We start from the raw sequence: 21,496 nt of genomic DNA on the forward strand, positions 1-21,496 counted from the left end.
ATCTAATTATAAGAATGCAGTTCAAGTAATTTGACCGGTTAAAATCATTAGCGTCATCTTTACAACTTTACAAAATGTCTTAAAGGGATAGATCACCCAATATCATTTACTCACCTTCATGTGGTTTGTACTGACCCATTCTTCAGTGTAACGCAAATATATTTTGAAAAATGTATTGACTTTGATTGTATGGAGACAAAAACTGAAGAATGAAAGTCACACAGGTTTGGAACAACATGAGTAAATTATATTTAACCGATAACCGATTGCATTGAGAAGCCGCTATTTGAAGAACAAAAGTTTGACTGTTTGCTCACCTGAGATTGTGTGTGTAAGAAAGTGGTTTCAAGTATCAGCTGAATGAAGAGTTCCCGAGAATTAAAGGGATAGTTCCCCATAAAATTAAAATTCTGTCATCATTTACTCACAGTTTCTGTCTTCTGTTGAACACAAAAGAAGATATTTTGAAGAATATTGGTCTGGTCTGATTAGCAACTTTATTCAAATTATCTTTTGTGAGACAACGTTTTCATTTTTGGGTGAACTATCTCTTTAAGTAAGACTTGGTCAGCTACGACATGAGTGATGAGTAATTCTAGGCGCCCAGGGTTTAAGAATAGACTGCAGCTGGTGGCATCATTTCACAAGTTTGTACAGTCCCATCTTAAGGTGGATCATCTTCCCCAGGTTGCAACATGGCAGTCAAAATCACGCTTATGGCCAATCTTAAAGCATTGTGGATATTGTTGTAAGCAAATTGCACCCTCAGTTGTGAAATTTCTTAGATTTGGTAATGGTAAAGCCGGACCCTTTTCAGTTGACCATCGTTGGTTGAACATCTAATTATTGTTTGTGCTATTCTTTTCAACCAAATTTGACACTTTGAGGAAACTCATCTCATTGTAAAAAAAAATAAAAAATGGTGTGGTTAAGAACGAAGGGGGTTTCCATTATCTCAGCTGTACACGCATCTTCTAAAAATGACAAGGTGTCACCTTACTGTGGATATTTATATCGCTGAATTCATGGTGAGTTGGTTTGATGCCCCCTTCCAACCCCTCTGCCCTCTTTTCTAGTCGTTCCCTGTGTGTCTGGCCTTTGGACCTTGTGTTCCCTATATACAAGAAGGGAGGAGCTTCTATATTCTCCAGTACGTTAATGAAGCTCCACTCAGAGGGCGAGTCCGTCTCATCCAAGAGTCTTCCAGGGCCCACCACGGCCCCTCGATCCAGAGTCACACCCCATAACCCAACACTCTCCTGTGCACCAACAGAAAACACACCAAAGCAGGACCTGAGACCTTCAGCAGTTCTAGTCTAGGGTCCTCACTGTGTTACAAGGGCAATCATGGCTGAAAAACTGGGACTGGCAGGTGTGGCGGACGAGCCCAGCGCCCTGAACATCTTCTCCCTGCTGGAAAGGGTGTCCGGGATCATAGACAACGTGCAGGCGTGTCAGCAGCGCATGGAGGAGAGGCAGCTGGAGTTGGAGAACACCATGAAGAACATCCAGACGGACGTTGTGAAGTTGACGAAGGAGCACACTGCAACGAGTGGCACTGTGGAGAAACTTCTGGAGAAAACGCGACAGGTCAGCTGCCACATCAAGGATGTCCGCGTGCGGGTGGAGAAGCAGAACGTACGTGTCAAGAAGGTGGAGGAAACCCAAGTCGAGCTACTGAACAAGAACAAGTTCCGTGTCGTCATCTACCAGGTAAGAATAAATTATCTCTTTGCTTTTTGTGGCATGTGAGTGTTTTTTGGGGGGAGTTTCTGGGTTCCATATGAAGTTTGGATTATTTTTTGTCTAATTTTGGAAACGTACAACCTTAGAACAGTGGACCATTTTCCTTTGCTCTTGAATGAAACCATGCATCGATTATTTTTTAACTGCAACTATTTTAATTTTAGCAAATGAGACCATTAAAGTTAGATTATTACGGGTCTTGCATGATCCAAGATAAATCACGATACACTAGAAGGTCATGTGGCCTACAGCCAAAGGCAATACAGTAGGAATGTTCTGCCAGTCCCCACTGAGAATGGGGGATTAGGTTGGTGGCCGTTTTATCTGATATGCGGCAGGATGTCTGGAGTATCAAGCAAATAAACCATGTAATGTGATCCATGAAAGATTAAAAATGAATTAATATTCACTCTTTCTTGTTTTAGAGAATGAACTATGAAGCCTTATTTCTATTAGAATATTGCTCGTTTTGTAAATGATGCTAGAGGTCTGATGAGATTAAGATCGATTACAGAAATGATGACATAACAGAGGAATGTTTCATTGCTAAATATGGAAATATTGTTTCATACGTCTGCAATAGATGTATTTCATTTATATCTTGGAAATCATTCGTTGCAGCTTGTCTTTGATGGTTCTGTGTACAAAAGCAAATAAAAAATAATAATTAAAATTAAAAATAAATAAAAATAACAATACAAAAGGAGAAAAGGAATAAAAATGTGCCCAAAATCTTAAAAAAAGAAAAAAAAAAAGAAGATTTTTACATACCCATTTAAGAGTAGATTTTCTGAAATTAATTTAATAAAAAGATGCAACTCTGTGTGGGGTGGGGTTACATTTAAAGTACTGCATCAATCAAATAAAATTTGACTTTTATTTACCTGTCATAATTATGGCGCCATTATGACAACAACAAAAAAAATCAATAAAAATGTATTTTCTGCTGTCTACATCTTCAGAAGGTCTATTCATTTGTCATAACAGACATAGAGAATGTTCCTAAAGACAGATGGACTGCCCATGTACGCAAATTAACTCATATTTTCCTACTTTTAATTACTGCCCATGGGTTTGATCGTCTCTTGTACCGTGAGCAGAACAGCTGACAGATTTGTTCATGGTTATTCTGAGAGCTGCACTGAAGCTTCATGTCCTAATATAGTGTTATCGCGTCTGACAGAGTGATGGTTAAAAAAGCTGCCGACAGAGTGATTAATAACGATTGAACATTGGCAGTTTGTTATCAATAGTGATTTTCTTATATAAAAATGTGCATTTTGTTTTGCGACTCGGTATCAGAAGTGTGGACACACAAAGCTTGGTTCAACCTTAATTGGCTGCCTATGAGCCCATGAGTGAAACGTAACTTGATTCACTTATTTTTTATGCTTCGTAGAGATTAGACTACTGAACTGACTATAGGTTAATGTTATGTTCAAGTTATGAAACAAGAGTATCCCCTTCGAAAGAAATTACAAACCTACCTGATCTTTATTGGTGGCCAGGCGTAGCAGACTCACGGCTCTATATTAATTCGGCTGTGTCAATTCTTATGCGCTTTAGATACAACGTAATTTTAATGTCAATATTGCATTGATTCTCAACTGGTTTTGGTTGTAATCCCAGATTTTTTTTTTTTTTTTTTACATTACACTAAGTTCGTTATCGAAATACATTTTAAGCATTTATCGTCGAAAAACAGCCTGGCAAAAAAAAAAAAAAAAAAAAAAAAAACGGCTTTCTGAAATACTTGATTCTGATTGGTCAGTTGCGGATTCTGCTTTTAACTATCGACCGCGCTACTTTCACGTATGCCATATAATTCCGCGTAATATCAGTTAGTGAAAATTACCTCAGAGCTTTAAGTGAACATAAAATAATTCCACATATCTCAAGTTTACCTATTTATGTTTTGACTAGCTGGTCAAATTATATTCACTTTATTTTGCTATCATAATATTAGGCTATATGGATATGGTTTCTTACTCAACATTTTTTGGGGGAATTTATGACCTTCCACTTGAGAACCATTGTGACTTGAGAAGTAATTCAAATATGTTCATAATGGCAATATATTGTTCAAAATAAAACATTTTACAAACTAAAGATAACTATTAACTGTGCACACATGGAATAGGGTTCTTCAGTACTATGCAGGCCTACTTTGTAGCCTGAAACCATTTGATTTAAGGTCTTAGATGTGATATATAAATCATTATGGTATTGTCTTCCCACAGGGAGATAATGAGGTCCCAGCTGTAGCTGGCCCCAAAGCCTCTCTGAAGGGAGCAACAGGCGGAGACACTCCAACAGATCCAGATGCAACGGAGGCCCCGCTCCCAGACTCAGATGAGGAATACATGGTCGTTGAGGAGGCTGACTCTTCTACTGCTGCCAAACTAAAGAAGACCGGCCTAAAGCGCATCGAAAGCCTGAAGCAGACCTTCTCGCGTGAGAATATGACTAAGACCAAAGAGAATCTGGGCACCAAGGTCAACAAGCTGGGTGAGCGCATAGTTTCGGCCGATCGGCGTGAGAGAATCCGGCAGTCCGGGGAACGGCTGAAACAGTCTGGGGAACGTTTCAAGGAAACCATCACGAAAACCGTGCCAGCAAAGCTGAACCTGAAGAAGGAAAGGACGGTGGCTGAAGGTCAGGAAGGAGCAGAAGGGACCACGGAAGGAACGGCACCCGTCCCACCACCCAAGGGCCGCAAGGCCAGCCCTGAAGTGGCCTACACAGAGCCAACAGAGAAACAAGAAGGTCCAGATGAGGGCAAGGGTGAGGAATCGGAAGTGCCGATGTATGATATGAAGCAGCTTTCTTAAACGGCAAGTCTGACAGTCACATTTTGGGAAAGACTATTGTACAGATATGAAGGCTATGGAAAACTTGAAGGTGGAAAGATTGGGAAGATCAGAGATCTTGCTTCTGAGTGTATGGATCAGTGGATTGTGCTTACGACAACTGAATGAGCGAAATGAGGAAGTTGTACACTACAAACAATATACGTAGAAATTTTATTTTATTTTGATTTTCTTGTTTACATCTGTTATGGACTTTGAAGGGTTATGAATGTTAAACCAGTATACTGAGATGACTAGGCTGTAGTTTTTATTAATTAATTTCAATTCAGCTAAATTAGGGTGCACTCACTGTTGTTTGTTTCTTTTGTCTTTATTCTGCCACCTAAGGTTAATGCATCATGCAAAAGAAAAGGTTTTTGGAAACAAAAAAGAGCAGATGCTTTCGCTGTACTTTGATATACACCGATTGATCTGCGCAGCGCCGCTTCATGTGTATACACACCTATAGTGAGCAGTGGTTGGCTGGTCATGTGCTCTCAATATGGCATCCCCATGATCTTCATGTAGAATAAAACAGCTTTTTGTAAGACCGCTTCTCATTATTCTTTCTTGAGGGGTAAAACTTTTTTGAAGAAAAATTACTGAGTGCACCGTTTAGGAATTACATATTTAATGAACATTTTATTTCTTAGGTGTGTGTAAAATTACTTTAAATAACTAAATTTATTTAAAAAAAAACAAAATGGATAACAGAAGTGCTTTTTAGACTTTATCTGGAGAACTTCAAATATATTCTGGTGTTGACTGACAACCTGCATGTCAACAGTTAATGAGTTTAGAATATTTTTTTTTTTTCAATTTAGATGTTGTAGTTGTTATAGGAATATAACAATGTGCAGACAAGTAATTTATTACAATATTTTTCTGTACCTTTCTGTGTTGTTCATGTAAACTCAAAAATATTTTTTGCAGTCTAACCTTGGTGATGAACCATCACTATTCAGTTGTAGTATTTTTAAATAAACATGTTAACTCCATCAGCTGGTTTCTGAAGAGTTTGTGGAAAAAAAAGAATATAGTGTATGACCAGTCAAGATTTATTATAAGAGCTGTACAATCAGTCTGGTGTCTAAAGATATCAGTAGAAAAAAACAAATGCTGCTGTATGGCGTTATTTCCTATCAAACTTTTTTACTGTAGTCAAAACGTAACAGGCTATATAGCTGTAATGATGATAAAAAGCCTAGACTGCCATCATGAGATGTTTTTACACTGTTTGTTTTAATCACAATTGACCTTTGATTTGACCTCTATACTATGCTTGAAATGTTCATGTGTGAATAAAGAACATCACTCGAACGCTAGTTGTAATGCAACAATTATGTTTCTTCTATACATTGTTTTTAGTCATATACGCAAAGTTTAGACTCTTCTGCTATAATGTATGTATCAACATTAATGCACTACAAAAGTAACGATTCCAGATAGTAAACCACTATAAGGGGCATTTCTGAACAGTTTTAAGAAAAACATTAATGCATTCTACTGCATGTTTGTTTATTGCAAATAATCACATTTTACAGTAAAATCTCTACCATCTCAGTGAGAAATTCAAATGAGAGTCATACTTCAACACTAAAACTAAATAGCACAATAATTGCCTTAAGATATAAAATACAACTGTCAAATGACAAGAATAATAATATATCTAATAATAATACATTTAGAATATATTCTCACTAACTAAGCAGGAGAGTTAAAAGAACCTTATAAAAATATCAGCAAATATCTTGGCTTTATTTATTGATTTGCACATTTTTCTTTTCTGATGTGTTTCTTGTATTAAAATAGCTCTGGACTCTTGGAGCTAATGATGGGTTTATTTACAGTCACAAAGCAAAGCGACTCCCCTCAGTGTCCAGTGGTCCGGGTTCTGGCTGCTCCGGAGCAACAGTGAAAAGATGTACGTCAGGTCAGTTCGTCTTGGTTTCTTGTACACTGGGCAGGAGTACAGGTTAACAGGCGGCTTCTTGGTTTCTGTGGTGCTGCTCACTGCATACACATGCGCAACTGGCAAAGGTGTGAAGAGGACCTACCAAACAAGATTATACACATACTGTATATCATTGCTTTGCAAATTAAGACAGTCCTACATGACAGATTAATTGATTTTGGGATTGCAAGATCACTGAATCTTAGTACTGCATGATGGTATATCCTCACCTTGGAATTATTAGGTTCTACCTGACATTTTTGTCAAAACTGAGTTATTCGCAAATTCTTACTCTAGGACTTATTTACATTGTTGTCCTGTACATTGTGTGTGATGCTTTATAGTTTGAAGTTGTGTTCATTTTGGGACTTTTTATTTAGAGAACAAAAAGTTTCTATCTACAAAGTTGAATTCTAACTTGGTACTATAAGGTTTAATTAACTACCATATTCCTACCTAAAATTAACTAAATAATTTGTCCTAAAATATTAAATAAATGTGTTAGAAAGCATTACATTTTAGATTAAGTTTTAACAAAAATAATAAGTAATAATTATTGCTTCAATTAATGTTTTGCAAGATAGAACCTTATAATTCCAAGCGGAACGTTTTTTTTAGAATTAGAATATTCTATCTGCATTTGGCCTGTTCCAAATAAAATTAAAAATAAACATTTACAAATTTGAGAGGATGTTGATATTGTACATTTAGAATACACTTAGGGTCTCTGTCATTTTCATGTATAAAGAGAAGACTTGGTCCCCATTTCATTTTTGCTATATGCAAAATATTTAGAACTCAATATCTCAAAACTGATCAGAATGCAGATAGAACCTTATAATTCCAAGGTGGTAGAATGTTTTTTAAAAATTGGTCTACAAGTGTCAAATTATTTGCAAATAACTAGACAATTAGTCAGCACCCTGGAAGCATAGAAATGAGAACAGTGCCAAAGGATACTCAATCTCTCCTTAGTCTCAAGCAGCTAATTTGTATGTTTCCCTATTTTGCAATTACCTTAAAATATTATGCTTATCGGTATATGCATTTTATACCATTTTATATGTTTTTGAGCTATATATATATATATATATATATATATATATATATATATTTTATAATGTATAGTATGTCATTTGCTGTGCTTCATGGCCTAGTTGAAACAGCCAAACCTGTTATCCAGATACTTTTGACCATGCATTGTCTTAATATATCCTTCCCCTGAATACCTTTGGTGATGATTCTGTCAGTTTTGCATTTCTCCTGTCCCACCCAGCACCATCCAGATAGAGCCCGTAGATATAGACACCGCCCACATCTCCTGGAGGGGGGCCTGTCACATCTTCCTTCATCATGCGAGTGACGTCGTTGAGTAGGACAACTGTGTCTAGGGCCCAGCCTTTAGACAGATTTTGTCGAGTGGTCTCTTGACGCATTGCTGTTAAGAACCCCTTTAATGAAAAACAGACAATAAATAAGTATGTTACTGGAGAAACCTGATTATTTGCATGAAATGAAAAAGTCATATGAAACATAAGATGAGGTCCTGAAATCTTTTGCCCCACCTGTGGATTGAAAAACCCTGTGAGCCAAAACTGATGAGGTCGGCCATTAAACGTCCAGTTATGGAACTGCTGGTTCCTCTCAAGGAGTTCAGTAAACCAGAACCCTAGAGACGCAGAATCCCAAGAGATCTTTTGCCAGGTCTTTGGGACACGAGCGTCATACATGCTGTCCAGAGCGTCACGGAGATCCTCTGACATTATTATAGTCCCTATGGAATTGCAAAATCACTGTATTACAACACGAGTCTTTTTCTGATAATATTGTTGATGTTTATCTACTTATGAATGCAGCATGAATTTGTTTTCTGTACTGTGGGTGAAAGTTTCTGAAATTTACCATCAATGGCAAGTTTAAGGTCGGTGAGGGTACTGCGCACACAACCAATGACACGTTGCATTCTGTCAAGCTCTTGACGAAGGAATATAGTCATGGGCTGGAATGCTCCCATTTTTTGTAGACTATTTCTCACCTGCATAAAGTAATTTAAAAGTCAAGTCAAAATTATCACAATACACATTGTTTCATTATGTTAATGTTTATATATTAATATTGTGCCTCATAGTCACATTTAACAGATAAGAGCTGGACAATATAGTTTACATTTTGCGAAAATACCAGCAATTAAGCAGTTGATATTTGCTATATATATGTGAGTTTACTATATGTAAGCAGATAAAGTTGGACATACATATACACACGTGTGGATATGTATATATATTATATGTACTCCTTTTTTAAATTTTCATAAATCGTGTTTTTTTATTGTGCATTCCAAGTAATATCAATCAACATGCAGTTGAGTTGTTTTAAGTAATAATAAATACAGTAACTTACAAAATTAATTGAAAGAATGAATTCTTATAAATTAAAAGTTCGTTTTTTATCAAAAGCAGATCCAAGTTTCATGCTCAACAAATAATTGCATTTAAAACACGTGTGCCCACACACTAACACATGGTTCAGCATGTATCAGAATAGTATTCCAGAGGCAGCTGATGTTGAGGGAGGGAGCTTTAAGGCTGAAAAACACTACACAACTGAACAGATTTTAAAACACCAGACATCATACACTTGCTGACTTTGTAAATGGTTACAGAGGGCATCATACACTAAACAACTGAGGATCATACACTACCATAATCAGAAAACTAGGAGATGCGTGACAGATAAAACAATCAAGGGTGTGAGATGACTGCACAAGTTGTTTTAGCGACAAACAAAAAACTAGCCAAGCTAATTTGGGTGCTGTCCTGTGTGGGTAGACACAGGTCAGTATGGACTCTACAGATGACAATGGGACTAAGAGGTGAGTGGCGTGGTCAGTTGTTTTATCAGTATGTTTTTGATGAGTCAAATATTAAGGCTAATTTGTTACATGTCTTCTGTATTGTTATTGTTTTTGTATTGTATTTTATTGCAACACTGGTAGATAGGAGGACAGCTTATGCATTAAGTATCAATGCATTATACAGTACGATATGTATTCTAAAAACGGCTCATAATATCAGGCAGGTTTTAATACTTTTTGGGTCAAATGTGCTCGGGCACGGTCCAGATCACCTATTGTGAGAACACCCTAATATAAAGAGGAGGCACACCTCGTGTGGCACATAGTTTGCAGGAAGTTTTTCTAGCATCTCATTGGCCATTTGCTGGACAGACTCCTCCCTGGTCTCGCCCTCACCGCTGCTACTGTCTTTGGGCTGAATGTTGAGGATGGTACTCAGGGTTTCATTAGCCATGTTGGTCTGGTAAGTGATGTCAGCATTGGGGTGGAGGCCAAATACCTATTAGAATTAGACACTTGGATCAATAGTTCAAGTAGTTTATTTTTCATTTGCTCAGTTTAAACAGGCAAAAAGGGCATTGAAATTCTTAAGACAAGGTTCAAGAAACAAGTGCAGGACAATAACATTATAATCAGAATGAGCTTTATTTGCCATGTGTGTGCAAACATTAGGAATTTGTTGTGGTTTTATTACGTTACAATAGGTTATAGGATATGTAACCAACCAGCTGTCCCATTTAACCCCACAGAAAAAGAATAAAAACCTGTATTACCTCAGGTGTATCAACCAATGGCAGAGTATCAATATGCGCATAGTAATCCTGTAGCATCCTGGCCTGTGGTATAGTATATCCCTTATAGAAGCAGAACTTCTCCCCAAACATGCTCTCACTAAACCAGATACGGGCAAATGTATTGAGCAGGCGTTTGTCCATATCGTCCGTGACACGGCCACCATACTGCACCTACAGAACCAATAGTAAAAATATTGCCAAACATTTGGATGTCAAATAAAAGAGCTACAAAAACAGTCATGTTCATACCTCTCCCAGCATGTATCGCAGACAATTCCAGTTCACTCCTCTCTTGACATCGATATCATCCAGGTGGTTCTGCACAAACTGGACACTGGATGTGAAATCAGCCTGGTTGAACTCATAGGGAATATTCCAGCCAAGTGGACCAAATTTGCGTCTCTCCTTTAGTGGGAATTTGACAATGAAGACAACACATCTTATATGTCTATGAACTGAAATAGTGCGTTAGGGGCCGTCCACACAGAATGCATCTTTGCATCTAAAAATGTGAGAGAGCGCTCTGAAACAGTTTTATTTTAAAAGCACAGTGAGTTCTCAAGATGCGCTTTAGAGATGTGATGCAATAACTGAAATAACTAAACAGCAGAATAGATTGCTACTTTTTGACATGGAAAAAAGTGCCTCCTCCGCCATTTTGCCAAATAAAAGTTGCCATGCCAACTTGTTACTGTTAAAAACAAGCTTGCAATGACATATGACCATTAACCAACATCAAAGAAGCATCAACATATGAATGTATCATTCAATTTTTGACTAACAGCTAACAGACTACAATTTAACTAACAGCTGTCCTGACCTGGACTGTGGTGTGAAGGAAGGCCACCGCGTATAACAGAGGTCTCCACTGTGGCATGTTGGTGATGTCCAGCATTTCTTGAGTTACACTGTTGTATGTTCGCTTGAGTCCGGCCTTCACCCCTGCATTACAGATAGTTAACAGCACATTATCTGTCATCTGCATACTTAGCATTTTCTCCTGTTTCTCTGTTTTTTTAATGACATGTTGACCTTAAAAATCCAGAAAGCTATTTTGATAACGATAAATCTAGCTAAAGTGAAAGTAACAGCAGCGAAAGGTAAAAATGTACTTCTAGTAATAATTCTCTACCTTGCGGAGGCTCATTGGTGAATTTAATAGAAGACTGCAGGAAGTTAATGGGGAACTTTGGGTGCGCCTCTGTAGTCACCCAAAACCTGAAACTGTCCTGGATGTTCTCTGCTGTGGTGACTGTCTCTAGACCTTCGTCCAGGAATTCCAGTCCTAGATGGCAGTTCTGCAGAAGTAACCAGCCCCCATCAGACATGCTCTGGGCCAGAAGCCTTCTTGCATGCACTTCCTGTCCCTGTCCCATTGAGATTGGCCGGCAAGGAACACCCTACAAAATAACAAGAAAACTTTTAAGAAATATTTGAAACTCAAAAGTCATCAAAGCGGCACATTTTATAGTTTCAATGAAACAAGTGAGACTGTGGGGAGGATAGTCTGAAGAAATTATCTGAAGAAAAGTTTGACTGGGGGAACAGTCGGACTTCAGACTGCCTCAAATGACCAATAAGAAAAAAGTATCCTAAAAAAGCATGTAACAATTGATAATACTTATTCATACCTTCGACTTGGCGAGTCTCTCTATGTTCTCCGTGGGATCAGAACCCATAGACAGGAAGCAGACTAGTGGTATCCTCTTCTCACCTTCTGAACACATGGACTCCATATCCAGAATCACTCCCTCTGCATACTTCTCCCCCATTGATTCAGCGATGTATTTACGTGCCTAACACAGAACAAGTCATTTTAAATACTTGACAGCATCGGTTTAATCATCAGTTAGCTCAAATTAAAGTATATAGAACTGATAATTATAGAATTCCTAACATACATTCTCCCTAAATAATGTTATATAAATATATTTAGACTTGCTAATAGCACACACACGGTCAGAGGTCAGTAACTTCTTGTCACTGTTTTGAATTAGCTCAGCAGCTGTTATTATACAGGTCCTTCTAAAAAAATTAGCATATTGTGATAAAGTTCTTAATACAAAAAAAGTCAACCTTCAAATAATTGTTCAGTTATGGACTCAATAGTTGGTCAGGAATCCTTTTGCAGAAATTACTGCTTCAATGCCGCAGTCAAAATCAAATGCGGCAGTCAAAATTCAAAATCAATTCACAGGATCTTTTAATAGACCGGATGGTCTTGAAATGCACTTAGTTGCTTCTAAGGGCTCACAAAAGACACTCTCCGCTTCGCATTTATTAGATTTAGTTATCAGGCAACAACGTTTGGTGTTTTCTAAGGGTAGTTTGGACTAAGGGTGTTATTCACACTTGGAGGTTTGCTTGGTTTTTCTGGTCACGATGAAAAAAAAAACTTTAGCCCTAGTCCAATTAGCATTCAGATTTTTATCACCGAACCTAAAGGCATAGGGCTTCACAACCAGATTAGTCGGCTTTTAAGACATATTGCTTTAAAACATTGTGTGCTGGGATAAACACGTTTGTTGTATGTGCATTTCCTAAATATTCTCTGTATTCTATGTGCGTACTGCGTAGCCTAAAAATATCTCAGTATTTTGACCAGCTGAAAACTTGTGAACAGTTAAATGTGTGAAGTAGCCAAAACAGCAGCAGGTATCCCTCCGTCACACACAAAATATCTGCTGCAAGGAGATGCAGTTCTGATGCCTTTACTGAACTGTGATGAGCAACAGCGCACTATGACAAGAAAAAACAAGTATACATGAGCATTCTGTCATTTTTAGGATATCATCTTACTGTTTTTGGTTCGTTTACACATCTTAATCAGTGTTGCATTTATATTTCATTCTAACCGCACCAGAGTTTGTTTGGAAGTAGACCAATATCAATCTTTTCAACAGTTGTCCGCTTGTTTGGTGCGCACCAGGGTTCAGATGGCAGTGTTCACATTTATTTAAATGAACCGCACTAACAGAGCAATAAACCCAGGTTTTTTGTAAACAAATCCTAAAACTTTAACAAAATAAAAATGTGAAATATAAAAACTAATATTCCACAAAAGTCATAAATACTAAAATGGTATAGTAACAATATTAAAATAACATACTCCGTGTATTAAACTAAGACAGGAGAAAGTATTTTATGCCAGAAAATAGGTCTCCCTGCACCTGTGCAATAGTACGGTCAGGACACCAGCTTCGTATCAGCAGCAGTTTGCGGAATGCATCCAGTTGGCTGTCATAACCATCAGGAAGAGGAGACTCCTCTGGAGTGGCTTCATCAAACCAGCTCTTCCAGGCACGGTCATTGCGGGCCACCTGGGTTAGGAGAGCACTGAAGTGAGGTAGGGAGGACAGCTGCACCAGGTTTAGCCATGTTGTGTCCAGGATCCAGCGCTTTGCCTTGGGCTCAACAGAGTTTAGGTCCAGAGATGCTCCACCTTGAAAGGGTAAAGATTAAAGAACATTAATTACTTGACCTGAAATACATTCATAGAGGGATTGCAAAGTGCTGTATTACAGGGAATTGTGGGAGATTTGAAAACATAGGCCTACTTTGAACATTTTGAACATAACTGCTCTTAAAATTAGACTAAAACTAAACATAAAACGGGACATGTTATTTGCAAAACAATATGGTTCAAACCTTTGATGAAGGTCTGTAACTCGCTGTGGGAAATGTTTTTAGCTTGTAGATCTATTTTTAAAGTCAGAAGCAGTGTAAAAATAAACTTGTGATCTTCATAGAGTCCTCGAGCAGTGTAGCGAAACACTTCGAAAGTGAGGAACTCCATGATGTTATCTAGTCTTTTAGCTGTGATATGGGACTTTGGCGACTTGTCCATCGACATGTCAAAGATGCCCAAGAACTGTCGGAGTGATGTTTGATACATCACGTTGACCAGGCTCATCTCCACAATCAGGAAATAGAGGATACTCCCCCTGGTGGCCACTGGACGGTACTCCTCTCGCGTAAGGTTGATGTTAATTTCTGTCTCTGCAGCAACTGTTAGCTTTTGATTCACCTAGGGGATGGCAGAAGATTTCAGCTATCAAAACACAATTTTAATTTCAGAGAACAATAAGGTTGAGTAACTTCAAATAAAATAGGACAAGACAGTCAGTTTTATGAATCAGCTTATAAATGAAGAAAGACTATTAATAAAGAAAGAAAGTACCTCTTGTGCTATAGTCTTGGTGACTTTGAGCACCTCAATAAGAGACTCATCCTCCACCAGAGAGCCCTGAATGCTGGTTAACTTGTACAGAAGATTGCTCTCCAACTCTTGCATTTTCCTCTTGTTTGAAGTCACTTCCTCCAAGAGCTTCACACGTTCAGCCTCCATTTCCTTGATTGGAAAGTAATCGATTCAATTTACATTTGATCCGAAAGCTATATAATTATTTGCACTGAATTCAAAATCTAATATTTAAAACGTTTGTCTCAGGCAAGGGTTATTATAGTTAACTAAACTACAAAAAACATTTTAACTGGAAAATTGAGTGAGTGAGTCAGTGAGTGAGTAAGTGAGTGGGATGGATGGATGGATGGATGGATGGATGGATGGATAGATAGCACTCTCTGAACTTGCCTTTTTCTCTATGAGAATGACTCTGCCGAGTAATTGGTCTTCCAAACCCTTCATAGTGACAGTAAAATCCACCACTGCAGTTTTAGCATTGATCTCTGGACTGTATGCAGGGTTGGCTAGTTTTGTTGTAATGTATAAAGTAAATGTCTTCATTACATCCACTTCTTTGTCCCCAACTTTAACCTAACACAAGAGAAAAGTTCTCAGCTTAGTCTACAAAAAAATGTAGGCTTATTATATAAAGTTTAATGAAAAATGAATTAATAAAAAAGATTAAATGTATTCTCTTTCACTGCTTACTTTAGAAGTTTTTCCAGACTTTATGAAGTTCTTCTCCAGAATGTTATCCAGCACTGGATCAATCTCTTCCCCAACATCCTCTATGAGCAAAGGTTTGCCCTGGGATAAGCAGTCTTCCAGGTGAGTTCGGAAATATTTGTGGTTTAGAGATGTCACCTGGTGGCAAAAAAACATAGCTGACGTCTGTGCTTGATTGACAGGTAAAGTCTAAATCCACCACTTTTTTTCAAAGTAGCTACATTGAATGTTTTAGTTACACTGATTTATTTAAACACTGATTTATATAACTACATAATAATCACAGTAAAGATAAATAATATGATAATGCGAAAAATAAATAAATAATGGCATTACAGAATTAAAGGTGGGGTAAGTGTTATTTCAAATTATTAAAATATTTTATGTGGGGCGGAGCTATTAAAATAGGGCTGAGACCCTTTTGAGGGTAAGGGCGTGATTGTTTTGGTGATTTGAAATATCAACAATGGTTATCAGAAAGCACTTACCCCACCTTTAAGAATAAAACTGGTATCAAATCAGTACCTGTAGGTCATTATTGTTTTCACGGTTCTTGATCCAGATCTTGCCTTGGCCTTGTGGGTCAATGAGCAGAGGATAACGAGAAGCCTTTGTTACGATGATGCCATTCTGAATGGACAGGTCATCATTGGGAAGACCCTGCAGGTTCCATTCTCCTATAGTGGCATTATCCACCAACATATTGATTAAATTCAGGTTCTGTGTGGGAAAACCATTTTATAAGATTAATGAACTGTAAAAACAAGATTGAAGGAATAATAGATTTTTGTTGTTGTTGTTTAACTATTTTGCATAAAAAAAGAATCCATACCTCACTGTAAGGGATGTGGCGGATATTCATCTCTTTCTTCCACTGTTGCATGAGAAGGCTGCGATATTCCTGATTGAAGGGCCCAGAGTAGGACAGAAATCCAGTAGCCAGTAAGACATCCCCCACCAAATCTTTGATTTGCTTCTCAAACTGAGCACTGCTCTCTGTCCAGCGAATCTAAGACACGCATAAGAACATGCTCATATTCATATGTATAGTTCTAAAGTAAAGATTTGCCTCACCTGCCAGAAGAATTTACTGGCCATAAATATTTTTACCAGCCAAGAAACTGTCAGTAAAGACATACCAATGAAAATTTAAAAATCTCTATTCCAAGCATCATTCACATTTGTTCAACTTAAAGATCTAAATCCTGCAAGGAGTTTTCAAACCTTTTCTCCACCAAGTCCATCTATAAGAGTCACGGCATTGGACATTTTCTTTTTGCATGCCTCTGCATCATCCAGCAGGGCTTGCTTCTCCTTCATGGCAGAATCATACATTGCCTGTGTAAAAATGTGCAGATTTTAAACCTCTAGAAATTCATACAGAATTACAAAAGCAAATAGAAACAATGGTCTTAACTGTATAATACAAATAAATAGTAAATAATTGCTAACATAATTTAATGAATTTCCTTCAATTAATGAATTTAAAGTGCAGAAGAATGCACACTTGAGAACCATTAACTATTTGTCCTGCCAGCGTTTAAAAAAAATACTTTTCACAAATTACACGTCTGGATCGGTTTCACAATTATAATTAAAACAGATATGGAGTAGATAGTCCATCAACATCCCTAATGCTTGCACAGTCATATAGCTTGTCATGGGTTGATATTTCATTCAGTAAAATTAGGCAGTTTTAATTTAAATGTTGTTTAATGTTGATGATTGCAGTATTTTGCATATGTTATAGCTTGTTTCAGTTTCTTTTCCGAGCGTGTTTTGTGATGGTAGGAAAACCGGCAGGAAAAGAGTTGATGTAATCGAGAGTCGACCGATAGTGGATTTTACAGATACCCATAACTAGGTTGGACAGTACTCGCCGATTGGCAGATAACCAATTAATTAACTTGTAGTTTTGCAAATGTAATGCCAGCGCAATCTTCTCAAACACCCCAGTCGCAGACGCAACCTGGAAAAATGATCGGTTAGGATTTTTGCCAAGAAGCGATTGCTCCAATTGAAAATCGATGAATCGGTCAACCTGTAAAGATAATTTAATTTCTTTAAAACGGAGCCGGTTCTTGGTTCCCAAACTTAAAAATATATAATCACACCTGAGCCATGTCCAGCTCTTTCTGTTTCGAGTCCAGTTGTTCCTGAGCTTTTGATAGTTCGTCCTGTGCCACACCCAAACGAGCCTCTTGAAGCTTTAAGTTAGCCTGTGTTACACACATATACAGGAGATTAATTCAGTTCAGAAGCACAGGTAAGTAGTCATTAATTCTGTTCTGAAACATGCATGATATGTTGCTCAAAGTCTTCTTTTCTGTTTCATTTAAGAAAAGAAAAAAACATTTAGAATGAGATAAAAGTGAGTGACACAACTGTTTCCAACACTACTAATAATCAATCAGTATATCAGAATGATTTCTGAAGAATCATGTGACACTGAAGACTAGAGTTAGATGCTGAAAATTCAGTTTTGCCATTACAGGAATAAATAACATTTTAAATTATATTACTGAGTAAAAAAAAACAATTAAAACAACAACAACAACAAAAAAGTTATTTTAATTTGTAATAATATTTCACAATATTACTGTTTTTATTGTATTTTTGATTAAATGCTGACTTGATTAGCATAAGATACTTATTTAAAATATTTAATTCTAACAAAAAAAAAAATCTTACTGACCCCAAACTTTTGAACAGTATAGCGCAATTTTTATTTTAAGGTTAAATATATAGGCTACCCAGTGATGATTGAGACTATGGAATATGTTGTCACCTTTAGGGGCAGAACTTCCTTATTGATGCCAAAGAACTCCACCATCGCTTGAGTCCAGGAACAGAGCCCTGCTACACTACCACAGACCCTCGTAGCTGTTTCTAGGTTATAGTCTTCCATATCCATATACGGAGCAAGCAGTTCAACAATCTCCTCTGTAATAGTGTCCTTTAAAGGGGGGAAAAAAATGTCAAAGAAAATGTGATGCTGTTGCACCCTGAAACCATACAGTCTAACTCAGAATATCATTAGTAACCATGATGCAATATTGACTTCATGCATCTAATCATTTTGACCCGAAGGGAAGGATCAATAAGGTCTGATAGAAATTCATATGTTTAATCTTTGCTTTATTCCTGTCCTAGTGTTGATTCCACTTTGGCTATGCTAACTATTTGACTTATACTGGCCTCAGGCTGTTCTAAACTTGGATCATTACTGGGGCACTATATTCCTGTTTACATAGCTTGAACAGGTGCATGTTCCAGCAACCACCGACCCACATCCCAAAGGGCACTCCATCAATGATAAAGTCTAAATTAATCATATGCAGTAAATATATCTAGGGGTTTTCCAACAGCATTGATGGTGTTTCATATAGATGGCATTAATAACATGGAGAGATTGAGTGATTTACTAGTGTTATATGAGTAAAATTGTTGTGGAAGAATTCAAATCACTCATTTTGGATAACATTATGTCCATCCTGAATATACAAACCTGATTTCAAAAAAGTTGGGACACACTGTACAATAAAAACAGAATGCAATGAAGTAGAAGTTTCAGATTTCAATGTTTTATTCAGAATACAACATAGATGACATATCAAATGTTTAAACTGAGAAAACTGTACCATTTTAAGGGAAAAATAAGTTGATTTTAAATTTCATGGTATCAACACATCTCAAAAAAGTTAGGAAAGGCCATGTTTACCACTTGTGGAATTCCCTCTTCTTTTTATAACTGTCTGCAAACGTCTGAGGACTGAGGAGACAAGTTGCTCAAGTTTAGGAATAGGAATGTTGTCCCATTCTTGTCTAATACAGGCTTCTAGCTGCTCAGCTGTCTTAGGTCTTCTTTGTCACATCTTCCTCTTTATGATGTGCCAAATGTTTTCTATTGAAAGATCTGGACTGTAGGCGGGCCTTTTCAGTACCCTAAGGCCCCAATCACACAGAACGCGTTTTTGCAGCGAGAGGCGCCTTTTTTGAATGGATTTTGGTTGGCAGAGAGCATAATGCGCGCTGCTTATGCACCCTGGGTGCCTCGCGTTTTTGAAGGAGCGCTCCGAGCGCATGAAGTTGAAAAAAAGTCAACTCTGAGCAGAAAAGCGCCCGACGTCATCGCGTTTATTTTCTTTTGTCCAATCGAACAAATGGAGAGGCGGGCCGCTGAACGGTTGTGTTGAACGTTGCATTGATTTGACTGACAGTACAGGTGATTCGGGGGTTGCCTAGAAACATAAAAAAAAATGCAGAGCACTGCTCTTTTCTGAATAAAAAAACGCTTACCAAAAAAGGCAGTGCAGTGCGCCTCGTGTTTTCAAACCTTAAAAGCGCGTTCTGTGTGATCGGGGCCTAATCCTTCTTCTATGCAGGCGTGATGTTGTAATTGATGCAGTATTTGGTCTGGCATTGTAATGTTTGAAAAAGCAAGGTCTTCCCTGGATGGGATCTGGATGGGAGCAAATGGTGTTCTAGAGTTTGAATATACCTTTCAGCATTTATGGTGCCTTTCCAAATCTGTAAGCTGCCCTTGCCACACGCAGTCCTTTTTAGTCCAGATGACATGGCGTCCCAGTTTTCCAAAAATAACTACAAATTTTGATTCGTCTGACCACAGAACAGTTTTCCACTTTGCCACAATCCATTTTATGAGCCTTGACCCAGAGAAAACGCCTGCGCTTCTGGATCATGTTTAGATATGGCTTCTTTTTTGACCTATAGATGGCAACAGCGAATGGCACGGTGGACTGTGTTCACCGACATGTTTTGTGGAAGTATTCCTGAGCCGATGTTTTGATTTCTATTACAGTAGCATTCCTGTATGTGATGCAGTGCCGTCTAAGGCCCGAAGATCATGGGCATCAAGTATAGTTTTCCGGCCATGACCCTTACGCACAGACACTGTTTCAGATTTTCTGAATCTTTGGATGATATTATGCACTGTAAATTATGGTAACTTCAAACTCTCTGCAATTTTTCTTTGAGAAACTCCATTCTGATATTCCTCCACTATTTTTCGCTGTAGCAATGGGGGAATTGGTGATCCTCTGCCCATCTAGACTTCTGAGAGTCACTGCCACTCTGAGAGGCTCTTTTTATACCCAATTATGTTGCCAGTTGACCTAATAGGTTGCATATTGGTCCTCCAGCTGTTCCCTTATATGTACATTTAACTTTTCCAGCCTCTTATTGCTGCCTGTCCCAACTTTTTTGGAATGTGTAGCTCTCATGAAATCCAAAATGAGCCAATATTTGCATGACATTTCAAAATGTCTCACTTTCAACATTTGATATGTTATCTATATTCTATTGTGAATAAAATTACTTGATAAAAAGTATAAAATATCAATCAGACGACAGAAAGCATGCAGTAGATTGTGTACAACAGGTTTTTAGCAAAGTTTTTATCATGTTGATAAATGTGCATAAAAAATAATTTAGTAAGTTTTAGAGAGTTAAGATTAAAAAGTGATGTGTAGTCACAGGTGTGTGCAACAGCTACTTTACAATAACATGGCTCATCAAATACGATTTCAGAGCCAGACTTATCACTTAGACCTCAAGACCTAAAAAGATTTGTGAGAATTACAATGTATTGTCTGACCTTGTTAAAGTTCAGCAGTGTGCCGAGGAATCCAGCATTGTTAATCAATTTAAGAGCTTCACTCCATGAAGGTTTCAAACAGGGTCTCTCGGGGTCCATGGTGACCCCATCCACCCGTCGCTGGAACAGTATCAGTACACAGTCCATGATCCGCATGATTAGATGTGGAGGCTTTCCCAGTTTACGCACTGCAGCAATGTCGGCAGGCCTTATGGTCTAGAAACCACAAATGGTATAAAGTTTTAGGTTGACAAAATTTATGTAAGGTTTTTAAGTCAACATGACATACTGTTTACAAAGCATTTAATTGTGTTTTAGGAGTGATTTAGCGTGCTCCAGACATCTACCTTTAGCGCAGACTCAGCTGCTGCTAATGCTGGTTTGGCCGCCTCAAGTTTGGTCTCGGCCACCTTTTTTTCATTCTCGATCTCATCCACAATTGCCTGGGCCTTGTCTTTCACCTTCTGTACCTGAGCCTTCACCTTTTCCGCAGCTTGTGTCTTGGTGGTGACCTCCTGCAGAACTTCTCCTGCTTTCAGTTTAGCCACCTCCAATACCTTCTCCTTCTCTTTCAGCTCCACACGAAGCTCATTAACAGACTGCTCGGCCTCCATGAGGCGCTCAAGACCTGCAGATAAACAGATGCTTTGCTGCAACATCGTAGATAGTTCTTTTCCATAATAATGTTCCTTTTTAGACAGCTTATGACCTTGTGATTCAGCCTTGAATGATAATAAAATTATTTAAAAAATCCTATGGGTGGAAAGTGT

The 21,496-nt window shown here is 37.9% G+C and overlaps 2 protein-coding genes across 2 annotated transcripts in view; one reads left to right on the forward strand and one right to left on the reverse strand.

Annotated features, from left to right (window-relative positions):
• The first annotated feature begins 28 nt into the window (after positions 1 to 28).
• On the forward strand, positions 29 to 5,912 carry cavin4b (caveolae associated protein 4b). Its single transcript, XM_067435021.1, has 2 exons — positions 29 to 1,713; positions 3,987 to 5,912. Exons 1-2 carry the CDS (start codon positions 1,348 to 1,350, stop codon positions 4,575 to 4,577), a joined length of 957 nt encoding a protein of 318 aa, XP_067291122.1. The 5' UTR covers positions 29 to 1,347; the 3' UTR covers positions 4,578 to 5,912.
• Positions 5,913 to 6,107: 195 nt separating this feature from the next.
• dnah5l (dynein, axonemal, heavy chain 5 like) overlaps positions 6,108 to 21,496 on the reverse strand; it is a 49,952-nt gene continuing 34,563 nt past the window's right edge. Inside the window, exons 59-80 of the mRNA XM_067434400.1 lie at positions 21,074 to 21,354; positions 20,727 to 20,942; positions 17,898 to 18,065; positions 17,224 to 17,328; positions 16,334 to 16,447; positions 15,942 to 16,118; positions 15,635 to 15,829; positions 15,092 to 15,247; positions 14,792 to 14,974; positions 14,378 to 14,548; positions 13,846 to 14,224; positions 13,368 to 13,639; positions 11,829 to 11,993; positions 11,330 to 11,597; positions 11,018 to 11,139; positions 10,447 to 10,602; positions 10,177 to 10,368; positions 9,714 to 9,902; positions 8,452 to 8,584; positions 8,115 to 8,323; positions 7,779 to 8,000; positions 6,108 to 6,648 (exon numbers count right to left, since the gene is read on the reverse strand). Coding sequence (XP_067290501.1) covers positions 6,436 to 6,648; positions 7,779 to 8,000; positions 8,115 to 8,323; positions 8,452 to 8,584; positions 9,714 to 9,902; positions 10,177 to 10,368; positions 10,447 to 10,602; positions 11,018 to 11,139; positions 11,330 to 11,597; positions 11,829 to 11,993; positions 13,368 to 13,639; positions 13,846 to 14,224; positions 14,378 to 14,548; positions 14,792 to 14,974; positions 15,092 to 15,247; positions 15,635 to 15,829; positions 15,942 to 16,118; positions 16,334 to 16,447; positions 17,224 to 17,328; positions 17,898 to 18,065; positions 20,727 to 20,942; positions 21,074 to 21,354 — 4,286 coding nt within the window. The 3' untranslated portion in view covers positions 6,108 to 6,435. The remainder of the gene's footprint in view (positions 6,649 to 7,778; positions 8,001 to 8,114; positions 8,324 to 8,451; positions 8,585 to 9,713; positions 9,903 to 10,176; positions 10,369 to 10,446; positions 10,603 to 11,017; positions 11,140 to 11,329; positions 11,598 to 11,828; positions 11,994 to 13,367; positions 13,640 to 13,845; positions 14,225 to 14,377; positions 14,549 to 14,791; positions 14,975 to 15,091; positions 15,248 to 15,634; positions 15,830 to 15,941; positions 16,119 to 16,333; positions 16,448 to 17,223; positions 17,329 to 17,897; positions 18,066 to 20,726; positions 20,943 to 21,073; positions 21,355 to 21,496) is intronic.

This window comes from Pseudorasbora parva, chromosome 24 (assembly GCF_024679245.1).
Source record: "Pseudorasbora parva isolate DD20220531a chromosome 24, ASM2467924v1, whole genome shotgun sequence".
In the NCBI taxonomy this organism is placed as follows: Eukaryota; Metazoa; Chordata; class Actinopteri; order Cypriniformes; family Gobionidae; genus Pseudorasbora; species Pseudorasbora parva.